General features: G+C 51.4%; 1 protein-coding gene across 1 annotated transcript; it reads right to left on the bottom strand.

Moving 5' to 3' along the window:
• On the bottom strand, positions 1 to 18690 carry HHATL (hedgehog acyltransferase like). Its single transcript, XM_066201874.1, has 12 exons — positions 18478 to 18690; positions 16281 to 16429; positions 15515 to 15582; positions 15108 to 15221; positions 14778 to 14972; positions 12986 to 13195; positions 9142 to 9313; positions 7652 to 7796; positions 7270 to 7305; positions 6316 to 6517; positions 4173 to 4314; positions 1 to 2916 (listed from the first exon to the last, which is right to left on the bottom strand). Exons 2-12 carry the CDS (start codon positions 16384 to 16386, stop codon positions 2795 to 2797), a joined length of 1512 nt encoding a protein of 503 aa, XP_066057971.1. The 5' UTR covers positions 16387 to 16429; positions 18478 to 18690; the 3' UTR covers positions 1 to 2794.
• Positions 18691 to 19154: the final 464 nt, after the last annotated feature.

Here is a 19154-nt window from a genome sequence, read left to right on the forward strand (position 1 = left end):
GTGGGTGAATGTCCTGGTTTTGTCTGTGAGAGTTAATTTTTCCTCCCACAGGGCTGTGTTTCCTGATTTAGGATGAGGATAATGTTGATAACTCACCGATGTTTTGGCTCCTGCTGAGTCGTTCTCACCCTGAGTCAAGGATTTTCCACATCTCATGCTCTGCCAGTGAGGAGCTGCACCAAAAGCTGGGAAGCAGCATGGCCAGGAGAGCTGACCTGAACTGGCCAGAGGCATATTCCATACCACAAAATATCATTTCCAGGGTATCAACTTTGGAAATTACCCAGACGGGAGCCAAATTGCTGTCTGGGGACAGGCTGGGCATCAGTCAGTGGGTGATGAGCAGTTGTATTGTGTATGAATTGATTCTCTTGGGTTCTGTTGCTGTTTCTCTTCTCATTATTATTATCATCATTATGTTTTGTTTTCAATATTAAACTGTTCTAATCTCAACTGATTTACCTGTTTACCTTTTCTTTCTGATTCTCCTCATGGGGTGAGGGGGAATGAGCGGGTGAAAGAAAAACTGTGTGGGATTAAACCACGACAGTGAGGATACACAGGTACATCCTGAAGGGATGCAGCATTGCAGGATCACTCCTGCCCACACAAAATGTTAGAACAAAAAGGACGAATGAAGGAATTTTAGCCACGTCAAGAAAGTGTCCAGTGTAGGGCTATTAACTGGGATTTGTAATTGCAATAAAAAATTTGCTTCTCTTGGCTTCTTGGTAGAGTTTTATGAGGGGGCAGGCAATAATAACCAGGGCAGATGAGATGCTCTTTTCCAGAGGGATGAGCAATGGATAAATCCAATCCTACGGAGGCAGTCAGTGAGGCTGAGGGTGTTCTGTGCAAGGTTAAGCTGGTTGAGACAGCACCAGAGTGCTCCTGGCCCACCAGACCCCCTGGGCTTGTCAGAGCAGCAAAAGCTGAAGGGATAACTCCTGGAAAAGGAGGAAAAAGCCCAAATTCTCCCATGAACTGTCTCTAACAGATCACTGGCTGGGTTGGTGTCTAAGATTAGCTCCTTCTGGCAGCTTCAGCAGATGCAGCTGCTGGGTAAATATAGACCCTGAGTGAATGGGCTATTTTCTCTCCTGGAGTATCCAAGTCAGGAGGGCAGTGCAGAGTCACTGGGCTTTGCCATGTGAGTCACCCACTTGGACACTGGGAGGTGACTCTGTCCTCCCAGGCAGCCACAGACCTGAGGTGAGCCACCACAGTGACACAGCTCTTGGTGCCAGCACCTCAGAGGAATTTAACCCTGCAGGAAGCACATGGTGGCAGAACTGGTTTGGTGGAAAAAGTAAACCCGAAATAATGGAGATGCCAAGAAACACCCATGAAAAGTCCAGCAGCGACAGATGCGTCTAAAAGGGATGTGACAAGATGCCACCAAGGCACAACACCTGCCCTTACTCCCAGCATTGTTGCTCAGGCTCCCAAAAGTAAAACCAACCCGGCTTCTAACCCAAAGCCCACATGGGTGACAGTTTGCTGGCCACAAGCTCAAGATATGTATGAAAGCAGAGGCAAAATAAAGCTGAGTATGAATCCAGCTGCAGCACAACCTTCAGTCTGGTGATGACACCAAAGTGGGTTTCTGCTGCAGTCAAAAATGTCTGGTGTCACTCTTTCTGGGGGGCAGGTGAGGACCTGCAAACAGATCCTTCTCCTCTCAGCTCCGGTGGTGAGGTGTTACTGGGGGTGTCACCTGCAGCGTGACAGCGATGAGCAGCAGGTGCCACAGTTATCCAACATTTATTGGCTACATAAATAAGTGACATTTACCAGGGACTCCACAAATTACTTTGGCAGAGCTGAAAGCTGGCTAGGAACCCATCCTGCTTCATCCACAGGGATGCACCAAGGCTCTCAACCCCCGTTGCAGAGGGGTGTGGATCCTGCCCTTGCCAAACAGTGACATAACTCAGACATAAGGCCACTGAGAGTTACTCTAAAGTGCAAGAGAGACAGAGCTATTCTTCTGTTACAAACCCACCTTTCCCCCAAAGGCACCGTGTTTCACACACTCCCAAAGCCCAATTCTCCAAGGAGTCTCCCATGGGCTTTCCCTCCACCACCCAGCCCCAAGTCCCGGCCCTTCATCTGGGGTTTTTTCCTCCTTTGATTGTGTTCACCCGTGCGCTCGCTCAGCCCTGCAGCTGTGGGCTGTGCACACCAAAGGCAGCTGAGGAAAGGGATGAGTGGCTGGAGATGAGCAAGGGTTGGCTACAGTTCTGTCCCTCAGCCGTGGGCAGGAGTGTGAGCTCAGAGCTTTGTCCATGGCGTATAAAAAAAACTGAGGTGGGGTTTGTCTTGAGTCCCAGGACATGTCACAGAGGGGTGGTCGTGGTGATCACATCCAGCAGTGCAGGGCCCTAAAACCTCCAGCTATGGGACCTGGAGAGTCTCCTCTGGGAGACAAGGGCTGTGGGGGAGCCCAGTGCTGGTGGATCAAGCGTTATGGGAAGCAGGGGGTGAAATCTCTGGGCCTGCACAATGTCAAAAGGTCAGAAAAACAATGGGGACGGCTCTGGCATGAAAGAAATGTCCTGGGAGCTGCCTCAGCATCCTGCCACGCCTGGGGAGACTGTGAAACGCCCGCTGTGCCTGATGGAAAACCTTTCCTGCAGCAAGGGGGTGACCTGTGCCTTCCAGGTGGCTTCTACGTGGATGAGCTACAGCAGTCCGATTGTCAGGAGGGCTTGGAGAGCCCTGGCCAGTGGCTGGCCTGGCAGCAGTGTCTGGGAGGGAGAGGAGGCTTCAGGACAAGCCTGTGGTGCCTGCCCTACTCCTCCTTGGCCTTGTCACCCTTGTCCTCCTCGATGGCCAGGATGCGCTCGCGCTCCTTGATCAGCTGCACCCCGCAGTAGGTGATGAACCAGATGGACAAGGTGCTCACGGGAAAACCTAGGGCAGGGAGAGAGACATGGTCATCCAGCTGTGGCTGCTGGCCCAACAAGGACAATTCCCCACCAGCGCAGCTGCCTCTCAGGTGGCACAGGGAGGTCCCACAGGCTCATGGTGGCCAATGACATTTTTCATCGTAGATCCAGCCTGGCAGCGTCACTGGGAGAGGCGGGAAATCCGCAGGATTGGATTTTAGAAGAAGCTTTTCCTGAGCCCACCAGGGCACCAGGGACTGCAGCTAATGTGGGGATGTGCTGGAGGGGCTCTGATCTCCTTTTAAACCCAAAAATCCTTCTGCTCCCCAAGTTCATAAATCACAGTTGACTTTCTGCCCATTGAACCTGCTCATGTCCATTTTTGCTCAACACTCTGACCTTCTGAAAGATTTGGGCCCCACTGATGCTGAGGATCAACCCCAGCCTTGTCCTGTATTTAGTGAAGACACAGTGTCCACCCAGGAAAACATATTTTTGCCACCTACGTCAGTGACAGAGCCTGGAGCTCTCCCTCCTCCTCAGAAGGGTCTGACGGTGTTTGCAATCACAAATCTGGTATCCACAGCAGATCCTGGGGTGGATCCAGGGTTTGTCCCTGCTAAAACAGGAGCTCTCCAATGAATAATGCAACCAGCAAAAGCCAGCGAGCTCAGCGGGCAGGCACTCCTGGCACACCGAGTGTGACTTTATCCATTCCCTGTGCCAGCCCCGTCCCACACAGGCTGCAGGACAACGGTTCCTCATGGCTATTTATACCCTGGGCAGATCAAGAGGACTTCAAAGCAGTGCCACAGTCCACTGATTAGAAATGTACAGACTGCAGGATGAGGATCTGTACCTGTCACCTTCGGGATGATGCAGGAATGTCTGCTGGAGCAGAAGGCACGAGGCAGCATGAATCAACCCCTTTCTCCAGCAAGGGGACAATTTCACAGGAAGAGACTCAGCCCTGCCTGGTGAGGGGAACGTGACCTTTGCAGTGCTCCAGGGAGACTAAACCAGTGCCAGGGGCTGTGCAAGCACACCTGGAAGGCAGCTGCTACCCCAGAGCACTCAGAGAGGAGCGTGGGGGCTAAGAAACCACTGCCTGCACTTTTTGCACCTTAAGAATTAAGGAACATTTGGAGCAGCCACACCACAAGCCAGTGGCCAGGGCACTTTGGAGCCAAATGGATCCAAAATCCCCGTCCTCGGCTGCTGTGCCAGTGTCCCCCCATTAAGACAGGGGTCTCTCAGTGGGGCAGGCTGGCAGCACCTTACCCAGCACGAGGAGCCTCTTGGTCACCAGCTGTGCAAACTCCAGGCTGTTGAGGGCCAGGATGTTGTAGAGGACGATGGCCCAGAAGTTCACTGCCCCAAAAGCTGCCCTGATCCTCCGAGACATGGCCCCTGACAGCTTGGCCTGAGGAGGGGGGAGAGAAGCAGAGGGAAAAGGGTCTGTAAGGAAAAGGGGTGACTGGTGCAACTCCTCCAGCCAACTCCAGCTGGGATCCCAGGGAGGAGGCAAAAATCAGAGCAGCTTTTAGTGCCTCTGGAGTGAAGAAATAAAAGGACAAGGCAAAACTGCCCTGCTGCTTTGGGGACCCTGGGCTGGGTCCCATGGGCAGGGCCAACATATCAGACACAGTTTCATGATAACTGCAGAATCACAGACACATGGAATGGTTTGGGTTGTAAAGGATCTTAAGGATCATCCATTCCACCCCCTGCCATGGGCAGGGACACCTTCCACTATCCCAGGTTGCTCCAAGTCCTGTCCACCCTGGCCTTGGAGACTTCCAGGGATCTCTGGGAATTCTATTCCAACCCCTCAGTGCCCTCACAAGGAAGAATTCTTTCCCAATATCCCATCTAACCCTGCCCTCCATCAGTTTAAATCTATTACCCATTGTCCTGTCCCTCCACATCCTTGTCACAAGTCCTTCTCCAGCTCTCTCAGAGCCTCTTTGAAATGAAATGGTGGAGTCCTGCTCTCTCCGCCTCTTGTCTTGGGTAAGCCACTCCTGAAGGCAGAAGGATCCTGTAGTATCTCAGGATTATTATTAGCCCTACGTGCAAATCACTCCTGGGTCCTGGTAAAAATAGTTTCTTAGGAATTTTTTTTAAAAAAAAAAAAAGGCAAAAAAAAAATTGCTCAAAACTAATGACAGCAGCAGAGTGGAATTGTCACTGGCACATAATCTCCAGGATCAGCTGCTGTGAGTGGAGCAGGGAAGGAGTTTATAGAGCCTTCAAAGAGCACGATGAAACCCCAGGCCACTTAGTGCTGGCAATTGTGGTGCCGCAGGGAAGGAGATTTCACTGCTTGTGAGAGCTTTAATCTGATTAGGAGTTCAACAGGGAGAGCAAACAGGAGGATTGCTCTCCACGGCTTTTATTCAAAATAGATCTTTATTTAACTAATTTAAGACCTGCAGACTTTTAAACTGGGAAGAAGAAATAAGGAACATAATTCTTTCCAGGGTAGGACTTTTAAAATTTTTTTGTTTGTTTTTTTCCCCAGTATGTCCCTGAGACACCTTGGTTCCAAACAGACACAGGGCACTAAGCTTTGGAGTGTTTAAAAAAATCATTTGTTCTAGCATCCAGACACTTGCTTTTGAAAGAAATCAGATCAAAACCACTGAAAATGCCAAGATGCTTTGGAGAACAAGAAAAACAAATTATAAATATATAAATATACAAATATATAAATATATATATTTATATATATATATATATATAAAATATAATATATGTTGTAAAATATATAAACATTTCCCCATTGGATCACAGAATCTGGGTATTCCCTATGGAATATTCCCCATATGCACGGACGAATTCCCAAGGACAGACCTCATCTTTTGTGTCCATCTGTGGCACTTTGATGCCTCATTGGAGATGCATTCCTGCCTCTCTTGGACCTCTGTTCTCCCTCTGGAATTTCCACCCCAATCCAAATTTCCTGTGAAGCATCACAGGGGCAGGAGTTTGTTTGCTCTGGGTGGGTGGCAAAGTGGGTAAAATGAAGGGACACAGAGCACCAGGACCGTGCTTCCCTTGCACAGTTCAGTGGCTGATCCCAAGGATTGTCCAGGGATGTCACCATCCCTGGAAACGTTCAGAAAAATGTGTGGATACAGCACTTGAGGATGTGGTTTAGTGGTGACAGCTGGACTTGGTGGTCTTTTCCAGCCTTAATGATTCCATGATTTTTAAGGCCACAGGAAAGAGCTCCAGGTCTCCATGCAGGAGGCCAGCCCATGGAGCCTCATGGCATCCTCAGGGATTCTGCTCTTCAAAATCTGACCCCTACAAACCAGCGTGAGCTCCCTCCCTGCAGTCACGGATATTTTCCAGCACCAGAGCTTCTCCCCAGCCCCCCCCGACCTCTCCCCATGCCCTCTGCAGCCCAGCTCCTCACCTCCAGTTTGGCAAAGGGCCCCAGCTGGAAGAACTTCTGCACCCAGAGCTCGAAGTTGAGGCCGAAGCAGTTGACGAGGGACCAGATGTAAACGACCTCGCAGGGCCCCAGCCACAGCGTGGTGATGGCAAAGGTGGCAGTGCTGGCCACCAGCTCCTTCAGGATGTGGTCGTGGTTCTCCCCAATGTGGTCATACACGTACCTAAAAGCCAGGGAAGGAGGTTGGTGCTCCCTCTAGTCCAGGAGACCACTCTGCAGTTTTTTTTCCCCCAAGTTCCTCACAGGCAGGTCAGTCCAGAACATCCCAGTAAAACAGGGAGGATGTTCTGGCTGACTCGTTCTGGCAATAAACTTTTTGCTTTAAACTTCAAACTTTTTGCTCATTCTGCAATAAACTTTTGATTTTTGCTGAGCCCCAACCGCTTGTGACTTGTGTTCCTACAAACCTATAAATACTCAAGGACAAAATATCCACCTTTCCCTCTCTGGCAGGTAAAACTTGGGGTGTCTAGAGCTGGAGGCTCTCTCAGACTTTCTGGTGCTCAGGATTTTATCACATCAGCCACCACTCCCCTCAGTAGAGGTTTGCTGGTGTGAAGTCAGGGATGAGGGGAGGTGAAAGGCTGAGGAAGATGCAGGTGGAGCTACAGGACTCAGTTCCCCTTTCCTCCTGGAGGAAAATAAAGCTGGCTCTTCCTCCTCTGAGGGAATGCTAAACCCACCAGACCCAAAAGGATTTTGGGACAGCACTCTTTTACTACCAGATTTGGAGGAGGGGGCTGTTGCTCTTTGTGCAATTAATTCAACAGGTTTGGGGCTAAAGAGAGCAAACAGTGGGATTTATCCAGAAGAGAGGACATCCCACCTTGGGATGAACAGCATGTGATGCTTCATTGCTCTGGGATGGAAGGGAGGACCCTGAACTAGACTAAAGGTGGTCCACTGGACACTTACTTGCACAGCCAGTCATTAATCCCTCTGTCAAAATGCCTAAAATAAGATGATAAGAACAGTGTTAAAACACACAATGACAATGAAAACCTGTTGAAACAGAGAAAACACTCAATCCCCTGCCAAGGCACATCTTGGACCTTGCTCACAGAAATCCTCCAGGCTCCTTCCTTGGACAGCTGCCAATAGAGATATGATTTAACTTTTCTCCTTATCTATTTTTCCCCACCCAAGAATATTTCTCTGGGCTCTGGCCAGGTCTAGACTGTGGTTTCAGGTGGTCTCCAACTCACAGAGCAGCTGCCCAGGACAGCCCAGGTGTCCTCCCCTCCAGGCAGGTCCTGTCCGGCTCAAACCCTTTTGGTTTGCGCTCGGGGGTACTCACGTTTCGGCAAAGATGTAGAGCATGGTGATGCATTTTGGGGGCTGGGGTGGGTCCAGGTGGTCCAGTCTGGCGATGGTGTTGATGACCCCAAACATGACAGCAGCTTTCACCCAGTCATACACCAAATTGGAGTAGGCCAGGCCAGCTGGAGCAAAAATGGGAGTCAAACAGGGGGGGAAAAAGGAACACGGAATGCATCAGGATTTCTGCAGAGCAAATATTTTAAAACTAAGTTTTTTTGAGAGGCTTGAACCAAAGGACAATTTCTTCTCAGGGTATTAGGGAGCAAAGTGCTCATTGGTCTTAGTAGTCCAAGCAATTCTGTCTGTACAGTCATTTATTCCATCACTGTGCCTTCCCTCTGAGGCGTGTTAAGCTGTGATGAGCTCATCACAGTTCTCAGGCCTGGCCTCCGAGGTTTTATTGGCACCTCCATCAGAATTCCCCCCACCCCAGCTCCCTCTGGCCACGGATGTAATGTCCATGCTACAGCAGAGCCAGGGTCAGAACCTCTGGCTTAAAGAGGTGTCTGACACTGGGAAACAAACCCTGCAGGGGCAGCTACTAAAGATTTCAAATGTCTCTGCAAAGAGCTGTAAAAATTCCCCCATCTTGGTGGGATCCAGCACCCAGGTTAAGGGATGCTCCCACCGTGGGCTGGCAGGTGTGGTCAGTACAGTCAGAAAAGCTCAGCTCCCTCTGGAGTAACATGGGATCCGTCTAGCCAGGGCTTTTGAGACACCCTAAGTCCATGTTAGTGTCACTCCAGCTGCACTAGGATTTTATCCTGGCCTCGAGGTGCCACTCTGGAGAGACATGAGGCTCCTACAGCCCCTGCTTGGCCTCTGCTGTGTGGTGGTGTCTGGAATGCTGCCATCAGATGTGTTTGATCATCTGGAATCCTCCATCCCGCTGCCAACTGAAAGCCAGTGCTTCTTCCATCACTTATCCTGGGAATTTGCCTTTTGGTGGTCTCTAGCCCAGCCATGCTTGGAGAACACCCAACTTTAGGTAGACATTACGCTGCCCTGGACATTGTCCATTTAAGTGTTGAATATTACTCTTTTGGGAAAATCCATAACTTCTCTGGACACTTCTCCCAGTGTTCGACTACTCTACGGTCAACTTTCCCTACACGCAATCAGGTTTTGCCTTGTTGTGTGTGGTTTGCTGCGTCCTGCTGATTTTTTAGAGGTGCTGAGCTCCCTTCCAGTCCAAAGGGAACAAAAAAATCTTGGTACTCAACTTCCTAAACCCCAAACCAAACGATTTACACTGTGAAAAGCCCAGACCAGCACCATGTGCTTTCCAGGGCTGCCCAACCCCATCCCTGTGCATGTCCAGAGGGAGGACGAGGGGTTTTTACTCAAACCTGTCCAACACAGGCATTCCCAAAGGCTCTCAGGGGAGGGGTGGATGGAGATCTGGATCACTCACCACTGCCTTGGAGCTGAGCACAGGGGTGAACGTGCCCAAGCACGGCCACTCACCCAAGGACCAGTCCGAGAGGCGGTTCACGAACTTCAGGTCGGAAGGGAGGGTGAGGATGTAGAAGAAGTGGAAGAAGATGTCCACAGCCATGATGGCCCCCACGTGGAGCAGGGCATTGACACGGATGCTCTTCATCTCGTCGTCCTTGCGCCGCAGCTCTCGGGTGCTCACCTGCAGGGAGGGACAAACCAGGGCAGGGCTGAGCCCAGGGGCAGGATGGGCATCGTTCCTTCCTCCAGAAGTTTTGGACTCCTAGAAACTTAGAATTTGGGGTTTTAGCGTATAGTAATACATGTGAGTCAGGATGGGGGGTTTTGGGTGTTGTCTTTGTCCTTCTTCACATTCTTCAACCTTCTTCTTCACATTTTTGGGTGGTTTTCTGTAATTGGGTGTAAAAGCTCCGCACTGCAGGCCTTGAGGGGTCATTATTGGGTCAAAAGGATAAATAATATAGGTGTCACCTCGTTATTGGGTAATTTTCTCTTAAATAACCTCAGAAAAAGTTAGAAGCTCTCCATTTTACCTTCGTTTCTAAGAGCTCACAGTGCATGAGTCTGTAAACAATGTAAATAGATAAGAGATAATAAACATTCCAAGTCCGAACTTGGCGTTTCTGTATATTCATCCTGACCTTGGCAGAGAAGAAAAGAAGCCAAAACTGTCACACAGAAGGATGGTCAAGGTCCAAATAGGGATTGGTTCATCATTCTCCTTTAGAAATCACACCATGGACTATGTGGCCCAAATTTCTGCTGATTAAAGAAGACCCAAGGGCTGGCTTAGGTGAGACATCCAGAAGGAACAGGACATGTCCCACCAACAGCAGTGCTGAGGACAGCAGGGGTGTCCCTACAGCAGCATCCTGCTGTTCCCAGGGGTTTCCCAGCAGAGCAGGCATGTGGTCAGACAAAAAGGTCTGGCTGTACTCAGGGACTCCAGGTGGGGTGCAATCCCCTCTGACCAGGGAGCTCCCAGGGCTTCCTGTTCTTTCTGCAGCGATGTGCTCAGAAAATCAAAAGTGCTCAAGGACAACTCCTCCCAAAAGACACCAAGAGGGAACAAATACTCGCACCCATCACATCTCCAGGGCAGATTCCAGGGTTGGAATCCCAAACTGACAGCTCTGCCAGGGCCTGGTGTATTTTTGTCCAGGGTCATCTGGGAGGAAGAGGAGGAGAACTGATGATGTCTGAGGCTTCTGCTGCAGCCTCCGGCTGTAAACCAGAGGGAAACTTGCTTGAGGGGCCATCCTGAATCAGTGGGACCTGATTGATGGGGATCTGTGTCTTGCACAAACAGGGGCTGGGGTTTGCCTCCAGGAGCTGTCACATCTCTGGTCGTTGTCACATAAACATCAGCAGGGTGAGCTCTCAGGATTACACGGGGCAGAGCCATGTCCTTGCTTCCCCGCACCACCGTAAAATTGCTGCTGTATTCAAAATCCTCTTATGTTTATTACTTCCCCTTTATTCCCTGCGAGAGGTGGGAGCTCTCCCTGCATAATCCACAGGCTGCTGCACCAGCCCTGTTGTCAAATCCAGATGATTCCCGAGAATTAAAGCCTTTGCCTGACTTTTTTTTTTTTTTTTTTTTTTTTTTTTTTTTTTTTTTTCTTTGGTGGCTGTTAAGTACCAGGTGCTTTGAAGATGCAAAGAGGTCGCTGGTCCCTGAGCTGAAGGAGGACAGGCTCTGGCATGGAAACGTGAGGGAGGACACAGAACCCTCCTTCCATGGAATCACAGAGTGGTTTAGGCTGGAAAAACCCATTAAGTTCATTGAGTCTGACCATTAACCCAGCACTGCCAAGCCCATCACTAAACCCTGTTCCCAAATGCCACATCTACACATCTCCAGGGATGGTGACTCTACCACTGCCCTTGATAGCCTGTTCCAATGCTTAACAAACATTTCCTTGAAGAAATTATTTCCAGTATCCTGTCTAAACCTTCCCTGGTGCAACTCAAGGTTGTTTCCTCTCGTCCTCACATCTGTGTGTGGTGCCAGCACTTGGCCATTGTCCCCTTGGGATCCGGGCTGTGTTCCCCACACTCCCAACCCTACAGAAGGGGATTTGTTCCCTTGATCTCAGTCAGAAAGGTGCTTCTCCACCCAAATTTGGCTGGCCAAGCCCTGGTACAGTTGAGTTCCCATCTCACACAGGGATGCAAGAGCTCCACCAGGAAGTAGGACCAGTAAGATCCAAAGGGACAGATCTGATCTGATCTCTAACTGGGCCACCCATTCCACCCTGGGGAAGGGTTCCATCTGCCTCCTGCCCTAATTGTTCTTGGAGAATTAAGAATTCACCTCTGCAGCCAGACACAGCTCCAGCAGTGCAGGGGGGATGTAGCCAGGAGATGGCAGTGGTGGCCAGGCCAAGCCAGGACCCCTGGCCGGGACAGGGGACTTAATCCTTGTGCCTTTGGGATGAGCATTTGAAGCAACAGAGAAGGGAATTGCTCATTAAGTGGCTTTAGACATCCTGGTTTGGGGTTGTGCAAATGAGCAGGAAATAAAACTCCCCCTGGATCCAGCTCTGCAAGAGCAGTGGAAGTTCAGAAGGTGGTGGAGACATGAGGACTTTCATGCCCCCATTTACAGGTACCTGGCTGCATCCCTGATGGGAACACTTGATCTTCAGGGTAGAATGCTCTAAAAATCGTTTTAAATAAACCCAGTAAGACCCGAGGGCTCTTGTTCCTTTTAAGAGGCATCATGGAGTTGTTCATTCCACAGGTGAAGAGCAGGCAAGGAGCAGGACTGGGATCATGGCTCATCCTGGAGGAAACATCCCAGTGCAGACCCTTTCTCCAGTAACCAGAACCAGGTGTGAGAGAAGGTGCTGGGCTGGTGGGTCTTGTGTCTTCTCCTCACTACGAGGCTCTGGCTGCTCTCCCCTGCCCTGGGCTGGTTTTTCTTCTGAATTCACAAATGTTTTTCCAAAACATTCTTGTACCCAGGCATCAGTGGCATCAGTTTGGGTCTAAAAACTCAAATTGATGTAACTGTTCTTCTGCAAAAGCAACCAGAGGTGGTGGTGGGAATCCTCCACAACATCACTGCTGACCAAACACCTCCCTTTGCCAGAGCCACCAGTTTGCTGAGGCTGATCCTTGGTGCGGAGGGAGGTTGAGGTGGGAAGAGTGAGGGGGACACAGCACTGCTGGTTTCTTTGATCTTGGACCGTGGAACAGCTCCAGAGATCCCATCCCAGGCTGCTTCTGGTGTTTTCCAGCTCTGTTTGGAGTCTGCTCATCCAAAAGCTCCCTTGGTTGTGTGGAACAGGCAAAGACTTGGGACATCAGGGTATTTCATGGAGCCCCCAGCTGCTGGAACTCAGCCTTCCACCCAATCTTACTTATTTCCTGAGAAATAACTTGATCTAAAGACACACAAGCCATCCCTGGAAGCTCCTGCTCCCTGCGTGAAGCAGCTGGATAGAAATGGGAGACAGAAACGTCCTTGCTGTCCCAGCATGGTGAGGCCCCATGGGTGGGCATCACACGTGTGACCCTCACCATGAAGGTGCTGGGGTGACAACACAAGGAAACTGAGGCACCGAGCAGTGCAGATGCCCAGGGAGCAAGGACATCACAAGATTTCCCATTGTGAATTGGTCAGGGGAAATAGCTAAAAAAAGCCAAAAAAGAAGGTTAAAAATCCAGCCGTTTATGCCCTTCCCCACAAAAATGCACAACCGCAGGCTAGAGGTGACCACAAGGAACGCCACAACCATTTGCATCTTCGCTGTGGCAAAAGTTGGGGGTTTTTGTAGACAACAACCCCAAGCAAATAAATTTTTGGGGAGAAACCCTGCTCCAGCCTGGCCTCAGGATCACTCACCTGGGCGTGGAACTGGTCAAACGTCATGACGGGCCCGAAGAAGAAGAAAGGGAGGTAGAAGTTGTACTTGAGGAGGTCGAAGATGGAGTAGATGCCCTCTTCCCTCTCGGAGCTCTCGAGGGCAAAGCTCATGCAGCGCATGATGGTGAAGGTGCAACCTCCATAGAAAAGGACATCTTGGAGATCAAAAGCTCCTGTCACAAACCCGCTCTGGACAAGAGACAGAGAGTTACCGCCAGGAGTGTGATGTCACTCCTGTCCTGCCTTGCTTTGTGGGGGACACTGCTGTTGGGACGGTCACAACACAAAGAGTGATACCATAAAAATCCAGAAGGCTCAGAAAGCCCTTTATTATTATTATTATATATATATGTATAAAATAATATATTATATAATATATATTTAAATAATATATATTACACATTATTTATTTTTACATAATCTTTGTATATATTACTGATTATTTATATGTATTTATATAGCCACATGCTGGCTTTTACACAGCTTTTACAAACCTCCAGGGCAACTTCTAATTGGTTAATAACATCTTTCTTGTTAATTATTCTACTGGTTAGTAAAAGGCATTTTACTTGTCTAGCAGACCTATCTATCCTCAGATTGTTTACATATTTTCTTTACTGATTCTGGTGGGACAAAGCCCTTGTTATTACAAGTGCACTTATTTTTCACCCTCAGAATGGATTGGTGTGTTAAAGGAACTTCTCATTCTCAAAACAGCTTCATATGGGAACTTACAGATCGTTTGTTAGCTGCACTTAGGAGAAATGACGGGGTAGCTTTTTACCCTGTTCCTACAGGACACCACTCCTGGGGCAGCAGAGAATGGTTTGGGTTGGGGAGAACTTTAAGCCCATCCAGTGCCACCCCTGCCATGGGCAGGGGCATCTTCCACCGTCCCAGGTTGCTCCAAGCCCCGTCCAACCTGGCCTTGGACACTTCCAGGGATCCAGGGGCAGACACAGCTTTTCTGGGCACCCTGTGCCAGGGCCTCACCACCCTCACAGTAAGGAATTTTTCCCTAACATCTCAGCTAACCCTGACCTCTGTCAGTTTAGTTTTCAGTTCAAGGAAAACCTCTAATTATGCTCTGACACCAATTGTCTCTGAAGTTAATGAGCTGGAAAGATAAAACTGGGGCTTGATTTCCCAGCTGGCTCCTGTGGCTCAGAGCAGCCAGGAAGGGGTATGTCCCCTTGGCCATGTCACCAAGCAGCTGTTGGTCACACAGGCTTTGGTCTGGGGTGGCAATGTCACCCTGTCACTGGTGTCCCCATGGGGTAAAGCAGAGTCAGCATGGGGTTGATGGAGAGGGAGGAAACACATCTTTGGAGGCAGGGAGAGGCAACACTGTCCTGCAGAGGGTCTGAATATTTTTGTAATGTCCTTCCTGGCTTCTCTCCACTCACCAGTGAGATAAAATCTTAGCTAGGCTGTGACCTGAGAGATGTGCATCACTGAATCCATCCCAGCTCTGTGCTGCAGCTGGGGAAACTGAGGCACAGGGCAGCAACAGGCTGACAAATTGCTGCCTGGACAACAAGAAGGACTCAACTGGAACAGCATGAAGTCACCAAAACATGACATTATCACTGTGGGATTACCCCCATACTCACACTTCAACAGTCCCTTCCCTCTAAAAGGCTGTGAGAGCTCTGATGCAGCCAGGCCAGGGCCTGGGGCTGCCCCAGGAGCCCTCCTTGGGGATAACCCCAAGGAGATGGACACCAGTGGGCTGGGAACGAGGCAGACACAGGGCCAGGACAGCACCCACCTGCCACGAGCCAAAGGGCTCCACCTTGAAGGAAGCGAGGCAGCAGAGCCCGGCCACGTAGCAGAGCCACTTCTGCTTGGCCAGGGCCACCGAGTAGAGGAGCAGGCAGTGGGACAGGATGATCATCAGGTAGACCAGCCCCATGCTGGCCAGCACAGCCAGGGCCCCGTAGATCATGTACATCACTGCCCGGTGCTGGGGAGAGAGAGAGCGGCCGTGGTCAGCGTGGTGAAAGCCCCAGCCCCACAACATCCCCCCAAAACCCCCTTCCACAAATCCCAGGCCACCCCTGGGTGCTCTCAGATCCGTGCCCACCACACCCCTGCTCACCTGTGGCACAGTCATGGAGCAGATCTTGCCAAAGAGGACGTGTCCCGAGAGGGCGAAGATGATGATGTTCCTGAACGAGGTGAACCACATCACCCACTCGAAATCGGCCACGTCCTGCAGGAGCAGCACCAGACACTTCACTGCCCCCAGCCCCACGACTCTTAAAGCTTTTTCTGCCCATTTTGTACCAAAGAGGACTTTAGCTCAGGCATAAAACGCCAGGAGGGATGTACAGAGGTCACTCATGGAGCATCCACAGCCCCACAGGGCTGGGATTTTCCCTATTATTTTAGGGAGAAAAATACAAGTCACATGGACTTCACAAATGAGCGTCAGCAGCAGAACAACCAGCTCTGTTTCTCCACTGGGCAGGCTGTCTGTAGCTAGAAAAGCACCTCCTCACTCACCATCTTCCTGCCGAAGTAGTGCCAGCCCGGCTTTATGCCGTCCCGAAAGGCTTTTCTGTTCATGCTGTCTGCAAAAGAACCAGAGTTACGGGGAGAGAAACAGCTCTGGAAAATGGGATCCGCGTTCAAGCCAGGCCCAGCCCCTTCATCGCTGTGATAATGAGCCATCAGGGCTCAAATACCCCGTCCCAAAAGTGCCTGGTCGCCACGGACAACCAAAAGAGTCAGTGACCAAAGGTTCCTGCAGGAATTTTCAGCAAAGCCTTTTTCCCATTACACATTCCCTGGATGACCCCATAAAGTTTTCAATTTTGTGGGTTTCTGAACAAAAACACCAAAGGGAAAAAAAAAAAAAGCCAAAACCAAACAAAAAACCACCAAAAACCCCCCACGAACACACCCAAACCGCCCCCCTCAAAAAAAAAAAAACCCAAACAAACAAAAAAAACCCCAAAACAAACAAACAAAACAAAACAAAAAAAGAAATCCAAAAATCCAAACAAACTAAAAGGGGAATCAACCCTTCGTAGGTGGTGGTGGCTGCCTGGTGTGGCACTGCCTGGGGACCTGTGACATCCTGCAGCCTCTTGCCCTGAGCAGCAAAAATAAGGACAAAGAGACAACCAGGCAGAAAGAAAAGGGCAAAAATCCCTTTAAAAGGATTTCCAAGCTGTTCTGTGCAAAAAGTTAAAGCCAGGCTTCTGCCGCTGGTATCGACAGCTGTAAAATCAGGCACCACCCGGGGGATGGGATGGGGGAGCGTTACCTCTGGATGCCTCGAAGATGCCGCTGCCGCTGTAGAGCACAGCACAGGTGACCACCAGGGCGTAAAACCCCAGCTCGTAGCTGGGGAGCATCGCTTTAACCCCCATGGTGGGAGGAGGTCACAGCCCGGCACCAGGGAGGGATGCACACCTGGGAAAGGGAAAGAGGAGAGGAATGGCAGATTTGTCTTTACAAACGAGCCGTGGGTCTACTGGTGGATAAAACCAGCAGTGAAGAGGTGAAAGAAACAATGGGGAGGATCCCACTGGTCGATGGATGGAAAAGAAGATAATTGCCTTTACAAACAAACCGTGGGTTTGCTGATAAATGAAACTGGATGTTGAAAGATGAAAGAAACAATAGGGGAAAGCCGTAAGTTCCGTAAGAATGAGAAATTAAAAGGGGGGTTATATATTAAAGAGGAATTTTAGGTATTAGGCACTCCGGGAAGTCTACAACTCTTAAGTACCTCAGCCAATGGGGAGAGAGAGAGGGAAATGTGGACGAGAAATTGGGATAAAGAGGAGGCTGCGTCCTCCAAAATTTGAGAGATCCCAGGGGAAATGCCTCATGGCCTTTCCCTTTATTCGAATAAAGTTAAAGAACTCCTCTATCTCCTTTTTGGACATAAACCTCTGGCGTTTGTGGATTAATTTTCCTAACAGGAGGGTGGAAAACCGGGGATGAGACCCTCCTACCCCTCAGACAGCCTGAATTCCTACCGCTCCTCCCCAGCTCTGCTTTGAAGGGAAGGAGAAGAGGGTCACAGTTGAGTCCCCGGGGCACAACTCAGGTGCAAAGAGGTTCCTGCAAACCCCACTCGGGGGCCGGGATTTGGGGCCAGGTGCTCCTGATGAGGGGCTCTTCCCATCTATCCCGATGTTCAGAGCTGCTCCAGGATGTCCAGGGTGGGGCTCCTCCAGCGTGTCTGCGATGTCCTCACCTCTAATTCCCAGCTGGAACCGTGGAGAGGGATCCAGGATAGAGCACGGAGACACCACTAGTGGAGGGGACGTGATGGGTTTCCCCACCTCTCCTCTCACCTTCTGCTGAGATTTTCCCCAATCTCCGGCTCTTGGGGGGCTCCCAAAGTTCCCAGATCCCAAATTTCCCCTGCCAGGAGCCTTTAGGACCCCGCAGACACGGCTGAGCCCCCCCCCGGCGGCATCAGCAGCGCTCGGGCGATGGCGACACCCAGCCCTGCAATTAGCCCTGGGCTAATTACTCCTGCCGAGGTTAATTAACCTCGGCGCGACGTGCCTTGCAGCTCCTCAGCCTCCTCGACTGCGTGTCCGGCAGCTGCCAAAGCGCGGCTCAGGGCTGGAGCAGGCGGGATGCGGGGAAAAGGGACAAGGGACAGGCACAAGGGACAGGGACATCGTCCCCCGGAGCTGGCACTCCCGACCCGCCACCATCCCTGAGAGCGCTGAAGGGATTAAGGCGTAAAAGGCGCCGCGGCCACCTCCTGCTCTGGGTGACCCTCCGCGTTGCAAAGCCGCTGCGGTTATTAAAATAATCCCGCACGAAAATTAAAATAATATTGAAATTATTGTTTTCATTTTGAACGTTTATTTTTTTCTTTTGGTCGCCGAGGTTTTTAAGGGGGGTGGAGGAGGTCCTTGGCAGCGATGAGGGGTGAGCCCACCTCCCCCCGGCGTGGACCAAACGCGTTTTTCCCGGGGGAATTTCGGGTTCATCCCCGGGGGGAATTTCGGGGGTGGCCCCGCGGTCATTCCCGGTGCGGGGCCGCTGCGGGCGGGCGCTGCGGTGCCCCTGCGGCGGGAGGGCGCACACGGAGGCGCCTTTAAAAAGCTTTTCTTCCTCCTTTTCACGCTTTCCAAAGCTTCTTTTTAATTTTTTTTTTTTTTTTCTGGCGAGGGTGCGGGCGAGGCCACCCCGAAAAGGAGCCGGCGGTGACCGACCCCGAGGGGGGCGAGGGGGCCGCCGGGGACCCCTCGGACAATTTTAACTCCTGATCGCTCCCGGGCTGCCCAGCGAGGATCGGAGGGGTCCCAGCAGAGGCTCCGAGTGCCAGCAGCATCCTCCTCATCATCCTCCTCCCCCCGCTCCCCTCCCCGGAGCCCGGCCGGGCGCTGGGGATAGGCAGAGGTGACAGAGAGCCCCGGAGCTGCGGGAGCAGCGTTGTCACCAACCCTCAGCGTGGCCCCCCCAGCCCCGCATCGCTCCCCGCTACTGACCTTGAGCCCCGGGGCCGCGGGGGGAGGCGGGCGAGGGTCGGGGATCCAGCGTCCGGCACCGCGATGGGGGGGCAGGAGGTGGGACAGGGAGAGGGGACAGCCACCGAGGGCTTGGGGGCCGCTGATCTGCCCTACAGCATCTCTCAGCCCGGCTTGGGGCGGGGGGGGGCGCGGGTATTTTTGGGCTGCCGTCCCCCACCTTGCCCCTGGAGGAAGTTTGGCTGGGAGTGGAGCGGAGCAGGCGGGAGGTATTTTTATTTTAGAGCAGCACTGCAGAGGGGGGTGGCTCGGGAGCTGTCTGTCACGGCAGCTGCTGAGAGGACCCGTGCTGGCTGCCAAAGCTCACCCCGAGCCAGGGGAGCCGACCCTGGGAGCCCCGGGGCACGGCAGCCCCAGGGAGGGACCGGCTCCCTTCCCAGGGGGAGTTTGGGTCCCCACTTTTAGCCCTGCAAGGGAGGGGGTTACCCCCATCACCTTGTTCTAAAGGGAGATATCATAGCATGGGGATGGGGAAACTGAGGCACGGAGCCAAAAGGAAGTGTCATTCCTACTCGGCTTGAGCAGTGTTTAAATCTAAGTGAAGATCGGAGGCTGCAGCATCTCCTGCTCACAGGTGAGAACTGTCAGAACAAGAGGAAGATGTGCCAGAGGAGATTTAAGTTGGATATTACGGAATA

This window comes from Chamaea fasciata, unplaced genomic scaffold (assembly GCF_029207755.1).
Source record: "Chamaea fasciata isolate MVZ Bird 193981 ecotype frontalis unplaced genomic scaffold, bChaFas1.0.hap1 SCAF_1, whole genome shotgun sequence".
Classification (NCBI taxonomy): Eukaryota; Metazoa; Chordata; class Aves; order Passeriformes; family Sylviidae; genus Chamaea; species Chamaea fasciata.